At 31.7% G+C, this 19811-nt stretch overlaps 1 protein-coding gene across 1 annotated transcript in view; it reads right to left on the bottom strand.

Moving 5' to 3' along the window:
- LOC145248965 (sodium/potassium-transporting ATPase subunit alpha-B-like) overlaps positions 1–19811 on the bottom strand; it is an 85727-nt gene that overhangs the window by 51546 nt on the left and 14370 nt on the right. Inside the window, exon 2 of the mRNA XM_080110772.1 lies at positions 8316–8417. Within this exon, the coding sequence (XP_079966898.1) occupies positions 8316–8417 (102 nt within the window). The remainder of the gene's footprint in view (positions 1–8315; positions 8418–19811) is intronic.

Genomic DNA, 19811 nt, shown 5'->3' with positions numbered 1-19811 from the left:
AATTTAAAAAAAATTATTTTCAAGTTTTTAAAATTTTATTCCCAAATAATATCGAGCCAAAACTATTTTGTTTTTTTTTTAAACGCGTTTAGTACATGCGTTTCTGTTATGGTATTTATAACTTCTTACTTGTACTTCAGGTAGAATTGTTTTTTAGTGGTAAGCAAAACAAATATATAACAAATGAAAAGGTACTTGTGTACTTATGCTACCATGCTGAAATAATAACATTTAGAAACCCATTCTTAACATGAGGAGGGAAGGGTGTTTTGTTAACTATTCTGTACTTTCACCTAACAATTGAATTAAAAAAAAAAAAAAAAAAAAAAAAGATATTGTGAAACTTTAATTTAACTGGAAAATACTATTTGAAAAAATAGCACGGTAACATAAGTGCATAAGCAACCAAATAAATATTATCAAAGGCAAGTTACTCTTCTACCTAGTTGGATAAGTTTTTAGTGTATTTAGTTAATGTAAAATGTTCATTTATTTTGAAAAGTAAATAGTGTTGAACGTTACACAAGCACAAGAAAAATAACCACGTGGTATCTCATGTCTTTGAAATCTTGACAAGGACTTAAAAATATACAAAATACTGTTAGAAACCCGACAAATAAATGTCCTTGTGACATGTATTGGGTGGGTTTCTAATAGTATTTTGTATAATTTTTAAAATTTTTAACTCATTGTCGAGACCATTTTTTCGAATCTGTAAAACAAACCAGTTTTTTTTTTTTTTTTTAACTGAGGATATCTAAATAACAACAACAATAATGATAATAACCATTTCTTCACCTTTTTATATTTTTTATATATATCGGAAAACTTTACGATATGAAAAAATATATAGATAACGTCTTTTTTCGTTTAAATATCTGTTTCATTCATAAAATAATAAAATATGTAATTGTACTTTTAATTTCATCTTTTTTGTTTCTAATATTTAGAGAAACATCGACTTGTACCCAAAAGGTACAGCCAAAAAGAAAGGCTTTGATCCACCTCACCATGTGTATTTGGAAGTCACAGGCCTGGAGCAGAGGTCTAGGATTCATTGAAAGGCTTTAATAAAGTCAATGTCTGCTACATCATCATCTTGAACTACTGATGGTATTTGCATAATGCAAACGGTTAAGCATCTTTTACATAGCTCTTTTCATGCAAGTTGATAAAGTAACTATTTAAAAAGAAAAAAAATCAACTTGTAATGCTACTTCAAGTGAGCCATATACGGATAAAGATCCTTTAATTAATGTATTTGAAAATACATCAATTATTGGCCAAGATATGACAAAGGTGATAAACGTTGTGCAATAATTATCGTGATATCAGCAGTACTTCTCAATAATAGATCACTGAAGATGCTTTGAAGAAATGTTTTTTGGTATTAAATGTGCTATATACTTATGCCTGGTTTTAGATCTAGGGAAGTTACATCTACAATGTATTTTTGTTATTTAGGGTTGTGGCTTAGTAAACAATGCTTTGGTTTAACAGTTATGTAGTGGAAACAACAAAGTTAGCTATATTTAAAAAAATATTTCAGGTCAAATATTAAAGAAAAATATATTTGTCTCTGAGTTCATACTTCTAAACATAATTGTTTAATTTGAATAAAAATAGCTTTCAGAAGTTATAAATTAAAAATAATTATTTTTAAATATTTAGAAAATGGCTTAAGTAAGAAAAAATTTATACCATTTACAAGTAACCAACGTATTGATTTCATCAGCCAATCAGCAAACAAGATTATCCAACACCTATTAAATAATTATCAGGTTGGATAGAATATGTAATCTATGAAATTAAATGGAATTGTTTTTATATGTAAAAACAAAATTCTTAATTCTGGCTAGACAGAACCAAATGTTGATTTGTTGGCTGCAATGCCCTCAGCAGTCTAATTTAAAGAATTCGACTAAATTTCATACTTCAGCCATTCTCGGTTCCAATAACAAATACCAAAATGGTGGGGCCAGCTACCAGTTCCACATCTATTTTCATCATTTTAATCCAGATTTTCAGCTGGCTGCCATGTGCTTTACTGACTTCTAAGCTACCAACTTTTGGGTGAATTCCTCTACAGGATGCCGAATAAGGTGACCAAATCAGCAAAATCTTTTCAGAAGAATCTCTGTGATGCCAGTGATGTATGGTGTGGTTGGAGAAGTTGATGCTTAGGATGCAGTGCATGTCAAAGACTTAGTGTGTGAAGATCTTAGCAAAAGTTATACTGCAGTATTAGTGTTTGGTATATCGTCAGTTTGGTTGAGATTTTCATCCCATCAAGACTACAATTTATTCTGGAGGCACCAAAACTAAGTGATACCATAATCTGATCCTTATCTTGCCATGCAGTTGTAAAAACAGATTTTGTTAAATTTATATTAGATGATCCTTTGCAATTTTACAGATGGTTGCTTTCTCATTACATTTCTCCAGTAGTTCCTTACTTGCTCATAACTTCTTAGATATAAGCTGGAGTGTTTGTAGTATCACTAAAATTAAAACACACTTTCCACTGCATTTATGAAGTGGTCTTTTGAGATTTGTGTACACTTCAAAACTCCTCCATCATCATAGGACATGTATGTTTAGAGTGACTGATGATATTGCAGAGATAGTTTGATTATAGAAACATACACTTGTACAACATAAGTACTAAACTCTAAACCTCAATGATAACTCAGTGACAAGCCATGATGGTTGAGAACCACTTTAGTCACAAGCTTTTCAACAGAGTTTCTTTTTCATATATGGATTGCTCCATCTACCTCATATGTTTTTTATTTAAACTGATACTATACATTGGTTTGATCTTCCATTATTACATGTAGTTTCATAAAACCACTGGAAACTGCCTGCAAAGGTAAAGATATAACATGGAAGCCTTTTTAACTCTGTGAGACAAGTTTTTATGAAACTAAAGATCAAACTAACATATAGTGTCAATTTAAATAAAATATATATGCTCTTGTATAAATAAGCATTGAGTATTTTGGCTATTTCTCCTATGATACTAAATTACACACATACACATCCAATCTAATTTATTGGCAAAAATAGCAAAGTACAACAAGTCATGTAAAAGGAGAGATGTTTAAATCTATACGCAATCTGAATGTTAAACCTGGATATAATAGATATCATCACTTCCAGAAAGCAGAAATAAGGACAGAGAATACCATCTTTTAACAAGATGAAAGTGACAATAAAACAACTTACATGACTTAGAGGCTGGGATTAAAAAAAAACCTCCTCAAATAGTTTATTTAAATTTTGGTTAATGTTTCATGCCAGAAACGCATACCCACATATCCTCCATAGCTCAAGAGGTTGAGGGTAATTATCCAAAGTTCAAAACTGAACTGCGATAGAGATTGAATTCTGTGCTCAGGAGGAAGTTAGATCCAACCAGGATAATAGCTACTACAAGTACAAGTATTCAAAAGTCAACAGTCATGATGCATCCAGTGCGACCTTGAACCGTTTAGTTGTCCGCAGGTTGATGACAGCTTCTTACAGCCTATTTCATTGTACAGTGCTCAAACTAAAAAAACCTTCCAATGATTAAAGTGAAATTGTCTTAAGTATAGCTATTGAGTTTCCATAATGCCATCTATGTAAGGCTTGTATGTTGTGAATGTTACAAGGCATGTACTTGTCACACATGATGTTAAAGGCAAGGATAAGATCTCCGTGTAGCCATTTACACTTCAGCAAGTACAGGTTGAGAGCCTTGAATTGTTTTTCATAGGACTTTCTGGAGTCCATGGACCATCTGTGTTTCAAGTCTCTAAACCTGTTTCAGATATTGGATATCCCAAACAAATTAGGGAGATGACGATTGCATGCTATGTAGTAGAATGGATGATACATATAGTGGTAAGATCTTAGCTGTGATGGTGGCAAAGGAGTGGTAAATGAAAAAGCACACCACCAGCTTTATTTTGGGCTTAAACGCATTAGATAGTGGGAGTAAAAGAGGAATATACCATAACATCCAAGTCGTTGATGTCCGTTCAAAATCAAGTTGTACGTTGAGTGAAGAACCAACTCTGAAATGATTTAATTTGTTGATATTGTGAGTCAAATTCCATATTTTTTACCATTATATATATGGAGATCTTCAAAGTCACTTCTAAAGAGAGACTTTTTGAAAGATACTCTCTGGCAAATAATTGACAAACACCAGAAACAGGAAATGACCTTGGGATGAACATCATTAATTCTATTAGAAACACCAGAAAGAGAAACATCGACTTGTACCCAAAAGGTACAGCCAGAAAGAAAGGCTTTGATCCACCTCACCATGTGTATTTGGAAGTCATAGGCCTGGAGCAGAGGTCTAGGATTCATTGAAAGGCTTTAATAAAGTCAAAGAAGAATGTCTGCTACATCATCATCATTTAGTGACCCACTCCTCCAAAGTCAATAGATTTGTTAGGCAGGATCTCTTTGGTATAAAGCAGTGTTGGACTTGAGAGTGATACTGTGATTAAGAGATGAGACATTATGACTGACATTAAAAGAGTTTCAAAGACTTTGCAGGTGACAGAAATGAGACTGGCCTGTAATTGACTAGATAATCTTTGTCTCCCTTCTTGAAGATGGGACAAATAGTCACTGTTTGCTAGTTTTCAGAGACGTTATCAGCTTGAAGAGATAGATTAAAGAACAGAGTGAGGGGATCAGTTACGGATGGAGAGAGTACGTGGAGTATTATTTCCATTAAGTAATTAAAAAACTTGAATGGTTTCTTGTAACCAAGTCATACATTGGTTAAGTTTCTCAAGAAAACTGTGAGGCAATCTCTGCCATCATTTTTTGTGGATTTTGAAAAGAAATGTCATCATCATTGGTCTTTTCATTCTTCAGCTTGACAAATTAAACATGGATGAAGAAACACTTTGGATTGTAGTATGCCTGTTCTGTAATGCTTTTTTGTAGAGTTGCGTTTCGTCCTGTCCAATGTACACTGCCTTGTTTCTTTGGAGACTATAGAGCCGCAATGCAGTGTTAATCAAGAATGAATGATGATCTTGCCCCTGAAGTCCATATTTTCATCATATACCTATAAAGTTTTTTGGTTGCACTTACATTGATATTAAAAGCCTATTTTTTCTATTCAAAAATTATCAAAACAGACTTAATATACTCAGTCATGGATATGCAAGAGACTTCGAAAAGATTAACAAACTTGCATATACTTTCAAAAACAATTAATTTTTTGGATTGGATTCATTTAACTATTCTTAGTTCTATTTTCTACATTGTGCATAACTGCACAGCAAAATAAAAGTTCTAGCAAATGCATATATATATACATACATATATATATATATACATATATATATATACATATATATATATATACATACATATATATATACATATATATGACCTGGTCTGTGTGTGCGGAAGTTCTCTGAATTTTTGGCCTTCAGTTTTTAGCCTGTAAAAATAGCTGCTAAGAGGGTCAAAATTGCAAAAAAAAAAAATAGTTGATCTAGGTGGGAGTAAGTCTAACAAAACATGCTGTTACTTTTGCACATGTGCAAAATTAAACATTCATAGATTAAAGTCACTTAATTTTGAACATTCTGTATCCATGTCAGTAGCTCAGATGGTAGTAACAAATAACTAAGGTTGCAGTGCTAAATGTTTGGGTTTTGATTTTAGCAGATGACAGCCAAGTCGTATTTGTTTTAAATAATTTTTGAAATCATTACTATATATTGGAGAATACTCAATAGCAAATTGGCTCTATAATAATAATAAATATGAAATGTGCACAAATTAAAATATAATATTTATGCATATTTTATGATGAGGCAATGTTAAACAACCTGAAGAAAAAAGATTGTCTTTGGTGTTTATGAATTCCCATTATAAACACAGACCATCCCCTATATTACTGTAAAATTTGAAATACAAAATATCAACATTGGATTGCCCATAAAAAGTGGCATGATTATATAAGTTTATATCTTTAGTGCTGTTTTTGCAAAGAATCTTAAAACAGCATTAAAAAAGAAGCAAACTGTCTCTTGGTTATGCAGCAAGATAAAAATTACAAGGCTACTTTTTAATTATTTTGTTTGCCACCATCTTTCAACTGACCTTTAGAATGGTAGTGAAAAGAAAATCACACACAAAATTACTAAAAATAAACACAAATACCCTTATTAGATATACTAACTACATCTACCCGGCATTGCCTGGGAATCTTTGCTATAATTTTTCTCTTATTCCTATTTCTTTTAAACTATTTTGTTTGTTTTAATCAATTTTTATTGTTTTTAAATAGGATTTTAAAAGCTACGTTTGTTCAGTCATTAAATCGTTATTTATTATTATTGTCTTTATTATTAATATCACAACTTTCATTTCGGTAATGTTTGAATCTATTCAGAAAATTATTGAATATAAATAGCTTCTAAAACTTAATCTTATAATACACAAAGCATTTTTAAGCCAAATGATTTCCAAATTTCACTAAAACTTTGAAGGGTCACCAAATTTTCCTTTTCAACTATTAATAAAAAGTTAAAATGGCTGACTTGATTATTCAAACCGAAATGCATCATATAAGAACTAATTTTTTTAAGAAAAATTGTGTTTAAATAAAATTTTATGCTATTACATTTGTTGATTTCAATAAATATTTAAACAAAAATATGTAAGTCTATCTAGAAGAAACATGAGAATCTGTCATACTATTTATAGTAGAGATTCAACTCAAAATTTTGTATAGCTTTTTCTTTTGCCATTCATCAGTAGCTAATTTAAAGTTGAATATTTTTTTATAAATTACATTACTAAGTTTTAAAATTTAGATTCAAATTATATTTGATTATCAATATTTACCACATGTTTTTCTTTTCACAACATTCAAACTGATTTTTTTTGCATTTAATGTTCTACTTACATAAGAGAAAACATAAAAAATATTCAGTTTATCTTATATACTAAATAGAGACAGTTTTTATGTTTAAAATGAAAGGTTTTACTTCTAATCGATTTTATCGATTACATATTTAATCCTATTGATATTTTGGTGTAATTTCAGAAGGGAGGAGGGACACTGCTAACATTTAGAAGTCCTCTCAGTCACTTATTAAAAACAAATTTCATTTAATAAGAGATTTTTTGTATGTACCAGTTTTGATTAGCTAAAATCAAAGCCTTTAAAATGAAGCCAACAACCCAGTTATCAGATCAAGTCAATAAATCGATAAACGCCTTCGAATGAATCTATAGAAAATTCTCAATCTATTTATCTATTTCATCTTATTTCTTTAATTTACTATATTTTTCAAAACTTTTGAATTTTCTCATTCAGTTGCAACATTAAAAAAAAATACAGTTATATAATTTTATTTATTTATTTATATATATTTTATCACTGATTGCGAATTTATTTTCACTTTATATAGAAATTTTTTTTTATTTTAAGAATATTTTTTTTTTTTTAAATATTTACAATTTTTGTTTTTAAATAAAAAAAAAATTAATTAGTAAAATCAATTACATCTATTTTATTAAAATCACTTTTACAAATTTTTTTTTATTTTTTATATTATTTTTTGCCATAAACTATATTTATGCACTAATGAATTGCCCATCTTTATTTTTATCATATAATTTAATAATAGCCAGAAAGTAAGAACATTAGTAATCAGACTACCTACCTCTGTCTGACAATGTACAGATAGACCAAAGTCTTATCTGGGCTTCACTTATTCATATTATATGAAGTATTCCAAAGTTAGACCATAGAAAGGTTGATAAATCAAAAGTTATCTGATCAGACTAAAATTTCGCACGGTCATTACTGTTATCAAAAGCATCAGATCCACACATCAAATTTGGAAATATTGCAAATTGAAATACCATCAAAATTTGATAATAACCAAACTTTTCAAACGCATACAAGATGCAGTACTACAATATGAGTCAAGTAGCTAGACTATGAGGAACAGTTATCATCAACAGTGTGATTTTCATCTTTTCAACAACTTTGACATAGATATCCCAAAATTAAATTAGTTTTAAGTTAAACTAGAATTGATATTTTTATTACAGAATTATAACTTGCTGGAAGTAATACGTTCTGGATAATTTTTATGTAAAATTGTGGTCAGTCTTTCCTACTTCAAATGTAGTTTGCCAAGTTAATTATCACTTATGCAAAAAGCTAAATTGCTAATAAGGCTGTCCAACAAAAAAAAAAAGGGCTGAGAAACATAGTTTATGATGCGAAATTCATTCTGAACATTATGAGAATAATAAAAGGGGGGATGACTTACCATATCCAGCTCCTGTTTGAGCTCATCCAAATCCTCCCCCTTCTTCTTCTTCTTCTGGCCTCCTGGCGTGACAGCATATCGATAGCTGTCAGCCCTCGGAGCCTGGAAAAAAAAAATTTCAAGAAATGTTAGAAAAATATGAAATAAATTAAAGAAAAATTGAAAATAAGTTTGTTGTTCAAATTGTTCAAGAAAATGATCAGTTGCAGGAGAGAGCAGGACAGTTTGCGAATGGAGACTTGTTCAAAAAGGAGAAAATCAGAATATCATTTAAAAATGTCCTAAGAAAAATGATGGAAAAAATAAAACAACTCAAGTCAGTAAAGTAAGAGATCTGTGTTGTCATTTCAGTATAATGTGTATGCTAAAACTTGTGCTTTCATACATGGAAGAATAGGGGGAGGGGAGATACATGATATCAATGAAGGGTACTATTTATTAACAACTAGCAGTAAAATATGTTTAAATATGATATTTTGATTAATGCAGATTTTGTATTTATCATTATATTATATTCGACCCAATATATAGTAATGATTAGGGCTGTGACAACAGCATATTCTTTTCATTGTTTTGACTCTTTATTATATATACGTTAATATTTTATGTTTTTATATAGATTGATGTGGTTCTCGGTTAATTAAGTGTGTCTAACTGTGTCGGATATATACCCGAGAGTCAAAAGAATGAAAAGAATATTCTGTTGTCACAGCCCTAGTAATGATTTGAAGTTAAAAAAAAAAATAATTTTTATAAAATAATAACTCATTTTTGTATGTTCAAGAAAGGCTTTTTTCGGGTGGGGGTGGGGGTTCTTTCCTTAGACTTCCTAGATTATAATATCTAGGATTTGCGAACAGATGTCGCCTCTACATTTATTTTGATTGACTTTTAAAAAATTCTGTCTTTTTTGTAAGCAAAGTAGGCCACCTGGCTTTCCTGCCAGGAGCGTCTTAAAAGCAATTAGCTTTGATCACTGTTGGGAAAACCCTCCATATCAGACAATTGCTATTCATTTGAAAGTTCCCCTGGAAACGGTGGAAAGCTGAACTGGCTTTCAGCCAACGTTCATTTCTGTGCCTGCATACACTTGGTCACTTAGCAAGTCAACTTTTTGATTGACATCGATAAATTTGAACGCCTTTCACTTCTTCTCGTGTTGTAGCGTAGCGGTAAGATCTCAGCTTTTCTTTCACTTTCTTTTCTGCCTTCGCGTCACGAGTTCAAGCCTGACGCCTGCCTACTAACCCCCCACCCCAAACACCCGGGCCCCCCACTAGTAATCAACTAAAGACGATCATCCCATAAGAAAACCGAAAAAACTAATAGGGAATTAATTAAAACGAATGTTTAAAAGAATATGCAAATTAGCTAGATCTTTTGCAGATGAATGCAATTCCACAACCCGTATATAACAAAGTTATATTTTCTTTTTAAATAAATAGAAAAGAGTTTTTAATATGAATATTAATACACAAAATAACCCAAATTTATAGGAGTATAGATTTTATATAATTATTTTTAAATAATCACTTGAATTAAAGTTTATAATGCAAAAGTAAAGTATCATGGTTCAGTTGTGCTCTAAATAGAAACATTCATTTCTAACGCGCCCCTGTCATATCAAAGAACCAACTGTTCATTTTATATGCCGGGCCTTTTTGCTTGAGTGGTAATAAAACTTCTCAAATGCACTTGTGATGTTTGACTGTATACAGGTGTTAACTTTAGTCAAAAATCGCCTGTTACATCTTTCATCAGATTTTTTTGATTATAGATATTTATCAAAGACATTCTGATACAAAACCTATCTAAGAAAACTGCCAAACACAGGTCTACGCGCCACAGGGCAGAGACGCGGCCACTGGCAGGTCTACGCGCCACAGGGCAGAGACGCGGCCACTGGCAGGTCTACGCGCCACAGGGCAGAGACGCGGCCACTGGCAGGTCTACGCGCCACAGGGCAGAGACGCGGCCACTGGCAGGTCTACGCGCCACAGGGCAGAGACGCGGCCACTGGCAGGTCTACGCGCCACAGGGCAGAGACGCGGCCACTGGCAGGTCTACGCGCCACAGGGCAGAGACGCGGCCACTGGCAGAGACGTGACCACTTGCAGGTCTACGCGCCACAGGGCAGAGACGTGGCCACTGGCAGGTCTATGTGCCACACGGCAGAGATGTGGCCACTGGCAGGTCTACGTGCCACAGGGCAGAGACGCGCCCAATGGCAGGTCTACGCGCCACAGGGCAGATACGCGGCCACTAGCAGGTCTACACGCCACAGGGCTGAGACGCGGCCACTGGCAGAACTCCGCGCCCCAGGGCTTTGCTATGAAAATATTAATCAGATACTTGATTAGAATGTATTTATAAAATAATAGTTAATTTAGATTAAGCAATATGCTCTGTCATGAAATGTATTTTTGTTTCTATATTTATAGGTTAAGATGCTCAATGTCAATAGAGAGCTTATGTAGATGTAAATTTGCAGTCCATCAGTGTATGGTGATGATCAGTCTCTCCTCTTGCCTACTCCACATAATACATAAAAAAAATAAAGTAATTTTATTTAACATTGAAAATTTTAGATGGTTATTTAGAAAGTTAAATTCAAGCACAAAATATTTTTATGATCTACCCCTAAAGAGAGAGAGAGAGAGAGAGATAAAGAAAAATGTATTTAAAGGTCGAGTGAATTTTTTATCTTTTTATTAGAAATGATTAATAAAATAAACTGAATCCAACATGTAATGAGGCAGAGTGTGAGCTTAGTGGTTAAACCATCAGAGTACAGCAGTCAACCACCAAGGTCACATAAACCTATCCAAATTATCATTTAATGTCCTTGCAGGCATGTCCTTGCTGCAATGCAGTTTTTTTTTTCAGTGAAAATATATTTCCGACACAGACACAGTAATAGGGGTTTATTCAGTCATCTAAATAATTGGGAAATCATTTCCGACTGCGAAGTGAAATCGGCAGCATGACATGAAAGGAAACAGCACTCGTATTTGCAATGGCTGCTCGGCCTGATAATGATAAAGTTATTGATTGCTTCCCAGCAGCAGCGTCATCAGTTTAAGAATTATCGATGAAAAGACTTTTCATAGAAACAGCGGCAGCAGGCATTGGTGGCCGCCATTACTGCAGCAAACAGCTTCCTCTGCATTGCTGCATCAAATTCAGTGGAACAGAAATCAAGTGACAGTAAACTACAGTAAGAAGTGAAGCGTTTGAACGTTGCAATAATTTGCACACATCCAATGCAATATTGTACCCCTCCCATCCTCATTAATGTTTATATTGATTGAATAAAAACTAAATTCAATGGTGGTCACGCAATTTATATGCTTGACCCAATGAAAACATGCACCAAAAACTAAAGGTTAATCCTTGTGAAACTAGTTAAGCAAAGGTCATGAGTTAAGCAATGATGTATCATTGCTTAAGGTGGTTGGGTTGGGACTAAAATCAGATTCGGCTGCACAAAAAGCGACTTTAAATATTTTTTTTAATAAATTAATTTTTTTATTTACAGTAATTGAATGCAAATTGTTATGCAATGTACTTTGACTGGATGACAGTCTTTGGAGTGCCCTCGTGACAACCTCATGTCTTTTAAAGAAATTCCGTGCATGTCAATTTTAGAAAAAGAAAGACACTATCATAAGATGGAATTATGTAATTAATAAGCAATTAGAATATTATGTGAAAGCATTGTGATGAAAAGTAATTTTATTTTTTAAGTCATTTTTAGATAAATAAAAAGATTAAAATAGATTAGAATAGAACAGAAGAAAAAGGGGTTTTGATGAGGAGGTGCTACTAGCCTTTTCTTCGAGAAAAGGTGATTGTTATAGCAGCCATTTTAAAGAGTGGAAGCAGCAACAATAGTCTAGAGGGGGGGGGGCAAATAATCAATAAGTGTCATCTGGATCAGTTTCGAAGAACAAAGTCAATAAGGGCATGTAAACCAAGTACTTGTGATCGTCTTAGTTGAAAAATATCTAAAATCTAGGAGAAAACTAAAGCTTAAAAACTATCAGCATTAAAATAGAAATAAGAATGCTGCAAACGGTCAGATAGAAATGACAGTTCATAGAATAAAAAGAACAAGTCTAATTGACAAATCATAAAATCACATTGGCATCTTTTGTCAAAAGGACAGAAAAAAATAAATTTGTACACATTTTTAGTGGAAATTTGAAAATAACACACACGATAAAGTGATTAGGATGTTACAAGAAAGCAACTAAGAGAATGTTTAACAAATGGAAAATGTCGAAATATTAAATAGAATGAGATGGAGAACAAAAGGTAGGTATGTAATTTAATGGTGAAAACTGATAAGCCAGCTTTCAAACGATGGGGCCCTATCATAATTTTTTTTATAAGTTTCAGATTATTATTTGATTGTGTGTTAAAGATTATAGCTTAAAGTTAATCAGATTTAATTAGAATTTAATTAGTTAATTAGATTTTATTTTTATCAATATTTTTCCTTAAAATTTAAAATAAAATCTTTTGTAAAATGTCTACAGTCCTAAAACAAATTATTTATTAATAATTAAGTAGAATACGACAGGTGGGATGCAAATCCTGTTTTTTTTTTTTTTTTTTTTTTTTTTTTGCAATTATTGCCCATCCACACTTGTTCAAATTAATTGTTAGCAAAAATAATCTCATTTTTTAATTATTTTTTTTCTTAGGGACTCTCTCTGGTCGTCTAAAAATTTTATTTTTTTATTTTCGAGATTATAAAAAAGATTTCTTACGCTGATGTTTACACATTCATGCAGACAAGGGAAATATTTTAATATGATCGTTGAAATTTCCACAAGAAATGTCATTAAATCATAAAATATTTCTTACAATAATTTTTTTTTCTGAAAATATTGAATAATCAATGCTTAACTCAATGATATCGTTAGTTCGAGAAATTAATTGTTCTTCAATTTTTTAGGGGCTTTTTCCATAATGTTTCTAAAACAAAAAATGATTTATTCTGATAAAGAGGCAAAAATAAATTCAAGCATGTTCTTTAGTACTTAAAACTAACTTTAATAAAAGGTGTTTTTTTTGTTTACACAAATAATACATTTTCACTAAGATTAAAATAAAAATAATGATCTCATATTCTGTGATAATTTAAAACTTAATTAAAATTAGTTGATTTGAATTTTGGTAAATTTTTAAGCGAAGAGAGGAAGTCAAAATGTTTATACATTTTGCACTTACCTAACTAAAAGGAAGGATATAAATTATTTTGAGAATAAATTGCTCTTGAAAATCAAATAAGATATGAATTTTGAAAAAAAAAAAAATAAATAAATGAAAACTTATTAGATAATTGGAGAGAGGCAAAACCATTTAGCAATCATTTTCAAGGTCGGCATTAGGTAAAAATAAGGGGTATACCCATCCGTCTTATACAACAGCCCAGCAAAAAAAAAAAAAAAAAAAAAAAAAAAAAAAATGGATCATCAGAAATATTCTTATTAAGTAGCAATTCTTTTCAATTAACTCTATGAAAGTATTTATGATTTAAATAAAATATATAATTAAATTTTAATTTAAAATAGGTAGGAGAGAGAGAGAGAGAGAGAGAGAGAGAGAGAGAGAGAGAGAGAGAGAGAGTGAGTTTCAACCATGCGAATAGAATGATCGAAAATAGACGATATAGTAGTCAGCTGGTAAGCTGAGGTAACCAGTTTTCCTTTTCCCACAGGCAAACGCACTTAGAGGGAAATAAAAATAGATTTTATTCTTAATTCAACAAAACAGGTCAAAATAATTACCAGTCCTCGGTCTCCAGGTTGCATAACTTTGAAGGACAAATGAAATTAAAGGATTGTTGTGTTGGAGAGACGATGTGGGGTGGGGGGGGGGCATGCAGTTTAGCCAAAAGAGAAAGATGGAGAAAAATACTGCTTTATTAGTCTCGTCGTAGGTAAGGTAGAGAGAACTGCAACTGCACAAGGTCGACAGAAGCGCTGAATGTCATAAAATGGAGGGGATATTTAGAGGGAAGATGAATGACTAAAAACCGGAGACAAGCAAGTATTAAATTAAAAATCGTATCTCGTGGCAACGACAACAGCAACAGTGGAAAAAAAAAAAAAAAAGGAAAAAAAAAAAAGAAAATACAAAAAAGACATAGCAACTCCATTACTGACCTACATTACATAAAACGGCGTCGCTAACAGTTTATACACCTTGAAATTGTGCAGGGTTAGAGAGAACTAAAGACCCCCCCCCCCTCTTTCGAAGTTGCGCCATGGTGGAGGTTATTATATTTTTATACCCGTTGCAGCCCAGACAACATCCTGTTGAATAAGCGACAAGCTTAAATTTGAAAATTAGCTAACAAGGTGCGGGAGAAATAAAGAGAGGGTAATCATTATTATTATGGTTAACAACGAGAATTGTTACAAGTCAATGTTTTCGAATGTCGGTGTTGATGAGCTCGTTATGTTTAGCTATAATGAAGACTCGTGAATTGACGAAACAGCTGTTCGAGTTACTTTCTTTGAGAATTTATATATATTATATATATATATATATATATATATATATATATATATATATATATATATATATGGATGGAAACCGGTGTGTGTGTGTAAGAAAGCGACGGAGAAAATAAAGTTATTTTATTTTTGTTAAATTCTGTAACATTTAAGTTAAAATACGGGAAATCATTCTGAATTGTTGCAATGAGAACTCGTTCTTCGACGAATTATGTAGAGTGTGTATTGTATTTTTGCAGAGAAAGGGCACAGTGAAAACTATCGAATGTCGACATGATTATTGACTTCTGCCTGTATTAACTTGCTTAATAATCCCAGATGTCACAACAAAACCAACTTGAAAAAGCGTATCAGTCTAATCACAATAATGTAACCGACAAGAAAGAGAAATCGAACGACAAAATATATAAATAAATAAAAAAAAATAATAATAATTTGACTGAAGGTTATTCTAAGATACAGGGTGGGGCTGGGTCAAGGTTAAAGAATGCAGCAGTTGGTTTCGAGATCTTCATTCGACTTTTAGAAATGTTGAAGGAGAGCACAAAATCTAAGAGGTTAGGTTTGGGCGTAGTAAAGATGAGATTAGTTTAATGTGAACGTAAAAAAAAAAAAAAAAAAAAACCTGCACGGACTCCAACATTTATAGGCAGTCTCTTCGCCAACTCGTATCATCATTATAATACGAAATAGTGGAGACCCCCCCCCCCCGATATTGTATGATCGGAATAGATGGACTTAATTCGTTGTTTAGTAACTAAAATAAAGTTGGTTTTTTTTTTTGGAAGGTCCAAATTTAAAAGCAGGATTTATACTTTTTGCTCTTTTAAACTACCTTAATTCAAACCTTTTTAAAACTGCTCGCCAGAATTTGAAATTTCCCATCATAATAACCTTTTGGAAAGGAAAAATATATACAGTTAGAAATGAGATTTAGTTTTAAAATTTAAATTAAACAGTCTCGCATTCTTCTCTCGAGTAAAGTAGTTAATCCTAATTTTTCCAATCTTTCCATGTCATATAATATTTGGCAATGCATTAGTAATTTATTGGACTGAATTCAATAAAAGGATTCGAGAGGTGAGGGGGGGGGAGATAAAAAATCAATTCTAACCTTGCGAAAATAAGTTTAAAACTTTAAATAGAAAACAAATCTGAAATATGGAAAAGAACGCTAGGATTTTGTTAAAGGTCATTGGAAGGTCAGAAGGCATCTTTACAAGATATTATGGAGAAAACAATTAAGGATGTTTTGTGAAATGAGAATTTTGCGGATCTCAATAAGACAATTATGACCCCCACCCCCACCCCCATCAAGTGTATGAAAACGATTAAAAGAGGACAGATGCATAGAAGAGAGTAAGAAGTGTTAGTTCAAGTCGATGAAGGGCAAACGAAGGCAGTTGCTCGTTTCTGAAATCGATTACAACTGGCAAAGTCATTGTCTTTATTTTTAATCCAGTAAGTAGATTCTTTTCAACCATAAATAATATTTAAAGCAATTAAAAATAGACTTTCATTAATGTCATTTCCTTTTATAGATTTTCATAAGGGAAACAGGAAAGATGCAATGTGTTATGTATAATGAAGTATTAACACTGAAATATGAACTTAGATGTTCGAATACAATGAAATTTTAACTATCAAATAGACAAAGAAATAAAGAACACAAAATGACAAAATATCAATGAATATAGAAAGAGTAGAGCTCGTTCGAATCAATATTAAGGATGAAATAAAACTATAATAGATTTCGGTCATACTAATGATATGATTTAAAGAGTTTGTACCAAAAACTATATGATGATCAAAATAAAATATGATACTAATGATTATTACATATATACTAGATACATATGTGTGTTCATCTCTGAAGACAGGCTATAAAGACATTCGCTGGTGAACTTAATATTCCTCTGAAACTTCCTCCTTTGGAAGAAGTCGGTCCAACTCGTTTGCATATAGACACAAAACACACTATACATGTCTCACACTAAAGACATAATATGTGTGTGTGTGTGTGTGTATATATACACACACACACACACAAAATATATGCTATATATATGTCATAATAAAGTCATTATGTATATTAGCATTTCATACTAAAGATTGGCTGTATATATGTAATACTAAGGTCATGGCCATAGTGTCATACTAAGGTCATATTTTTGTCTTACCCAAAGACATGGTTATATACATTTAAGGCACGCACACACACACACACACACACACACACACACACAAGATATATGCATTAAAGACATGACTATATATACAGGCGTTTCATACTAAAGTCATATCTATGTCTTACATGTCCATATATGCGCATCTAATACTAAGACCAAGTATTATTATACGTGCATATTTCTTACATTAACCCAATGATTATATATCATACACCCACACACATTATATATATATATATATATATATATATATATATATATATATATATATAAAGCTGAACGTGTGTGTGTGTGTGTGTCTGGTCACGAATAGGCTCCTATATGGTTGACTATTATAGAAAACTGATCACATATAATAAGATGTATCGAAACACAGGAATGGGTATGTTTGATTTGGCATAATGATGATTCATTATATTTGTGGGGTCTGCGTATGCGCCTGCTCCCCAAAGTATGGAAATAAAAAATTTAAAAATTAAAGTTTACAAATGTTTTTGATATAGATGTACATAATGCTGTGATAGGTATGTTTTAACTACCATGTAAAACTATAATACATATATCTAAATCTAGGATATATAGTATTCACACGAAAGCTACAATATTTCCATCCCTATATATATATATATATATATATATATATATATACACACACACACGTGTGTGTGGGCGTGTTCTTCATAATATTGCAATGATATATATCTACATAATACATGCTAAAGCTATCACGAATATATAGTAAATGCTAAAGCATAAAACAATACCATAAAATATACTAAAGATAAGATATATATGGTAAATACGAAAACTAAAACATATATATTATATATAATTAATGCTAAAACTAAGACACACACACGTATATATAATACTAAAGTCAAGATATACACATCCAGTTAATCCCAAATGTATATATATATAGTTAATACTTATAATACATGAAGGTTATACTAAAACATATATGCATATCTAGTTTATATCGAAACATTTATGCAAAAAGATATATATACGGATGATACTAAATATATATAAATATATGCAGCTTACACTAAGTATATATATATATATATATATATATATATATATACTAGCATTTCAGCCCGGCGTTGCCCGGGTGTTTGGAGGTGTATGTTGAGAAAAAAAAAAGAAAAAGAAAAAGCGGTCAATTTTTTTAAACTTTGACCCCTATTATGTCCCCTTAACATTTGTTTTGGACTCAAATCAAGTTATTAAGTTATATCCATGTCCAAGGAACCTATATCTAAAATTTCAAGTGTTTAGACCCACAATTGGCGGAGGAGTTTGGTAGAATTCTCAAAGGTCAAATCGTTGAACTTTGACCCCTTGCTCGGGTGTTTGGAGGTGTATACTGTGCAAAAAAAAGCAAAAAAAAAAAAAAAAAAAAAAAAAAAAAAAAGGTTAATTTTTTAAAACTTTGACCCCTATTATGACCCCTTAAAATTTATTGTTTCGGGCTCAAATCACTTTATTAAGTTAGATCCAGGTTCAAGGAACCTACATCTAAAATTTCAAGTGTCTAGACCCAAAATTGTCGGAGGAGTTTGGTAGAGTTCTTAAAGGTCAAATCGTTGAAATTTGACCCCTTAACAGCCAAATTTCTGGCTGACACCCGTCACATCGATTTTCCCAAATCTCAGTACCCGGTATTTCAAATTTCGAGTCTATAGACTAAAAATTGACAGAGTTATTGAGTAGGGAAATGTACACAGACAGACAGACACACAGACAGACAGACACGTTCACTTTTATAGATATATAGATATATCTCATACACAGCTTATACGAAAAAAATATATTTACATATATACAGCCTATACTAATATATGTATATATACAGCCTATACTAATATCTATAATATAAAGTTGAATGTGTGTGTGGTCACGAATAGGCTCCTATATGGTTGACTATTTTAAAAATTGATTACATATAATGATAGAAGATGTATCGAGAGACAGGAATGGGTATGTTTGATCTGGCATAATGATGATTCATTAAAATTGTGGGGTCTGCGTTCGCGCCTGGTCCACAAAGTATGGAAATAAAAAATTAAAAAAACATTTACAAGTGTTTTTGATATAGATGTACATAAGAATACTTTGATAAGTATGTTTTAACTTAAATAGGGATGGTATAATAAAATTGTGTGGTCTGCGTTTATGCCTGGCCTCCATAGAATGGAAATAGGCACAAACTTTAATAAAGACTTTTCATATCTATCTGCGTAAGTATACTTTGATAATTGTTTCAGTTTGAGGGAAAATGGTATAATAAAATTATGGGGTGTTCGTTCGCACCTGACCTCCATAGAATGTAAATATGTGACAAAGTTTAACAAGGTTTTTTAATATAGATCCAGAGACTATTGTGATAAGTGTTTCAGTGTGAACAGATATGGTATAATAAATTATGGGGTTTATCTATTTTATTTTTACTTTCATCATATTTTGCTTTGGTTTTGATACCCCTGAATTCAAGCCAAATTTACAACCCTTCCTTTTCATAACCTATCAGCTATATATATATAAAAGCGAAAATGTATGTATGTATGTGTGTTCGCTTTTTCTGTATGTCAACAAAAGGCTTTTTTCAGAGAAGCGGTCGCTCGCTTAACGTTTTAAAACTTTTTATATCACATAGAAATCGTAATATCTCACAACGAAGCTCGCCTGTCTATTTAATTTGCTCGATTTCGGGAAGATAAATATTCAATATTTGTTGCTTGCCGCATGTGGGTTAGTCTCTTTCCAATAACATC

Source organism: Euprymna scolopes, chromosome 27, assembly GCF_053919585.1.
Source record: "Euprymna scolopes isolate OS-2025 chromosome 27, ASM5391958v1, whole genome shotgun sequence".
NCBI lineage: Eukaryota > Metazoa > Mollusca > Cephalopoda > Sepiida > Sepiolidae > Euprymna > Euprymna scolopes.
This window is presented reverse-complemented; position numbering and strand designations above follow the sequence as displayed.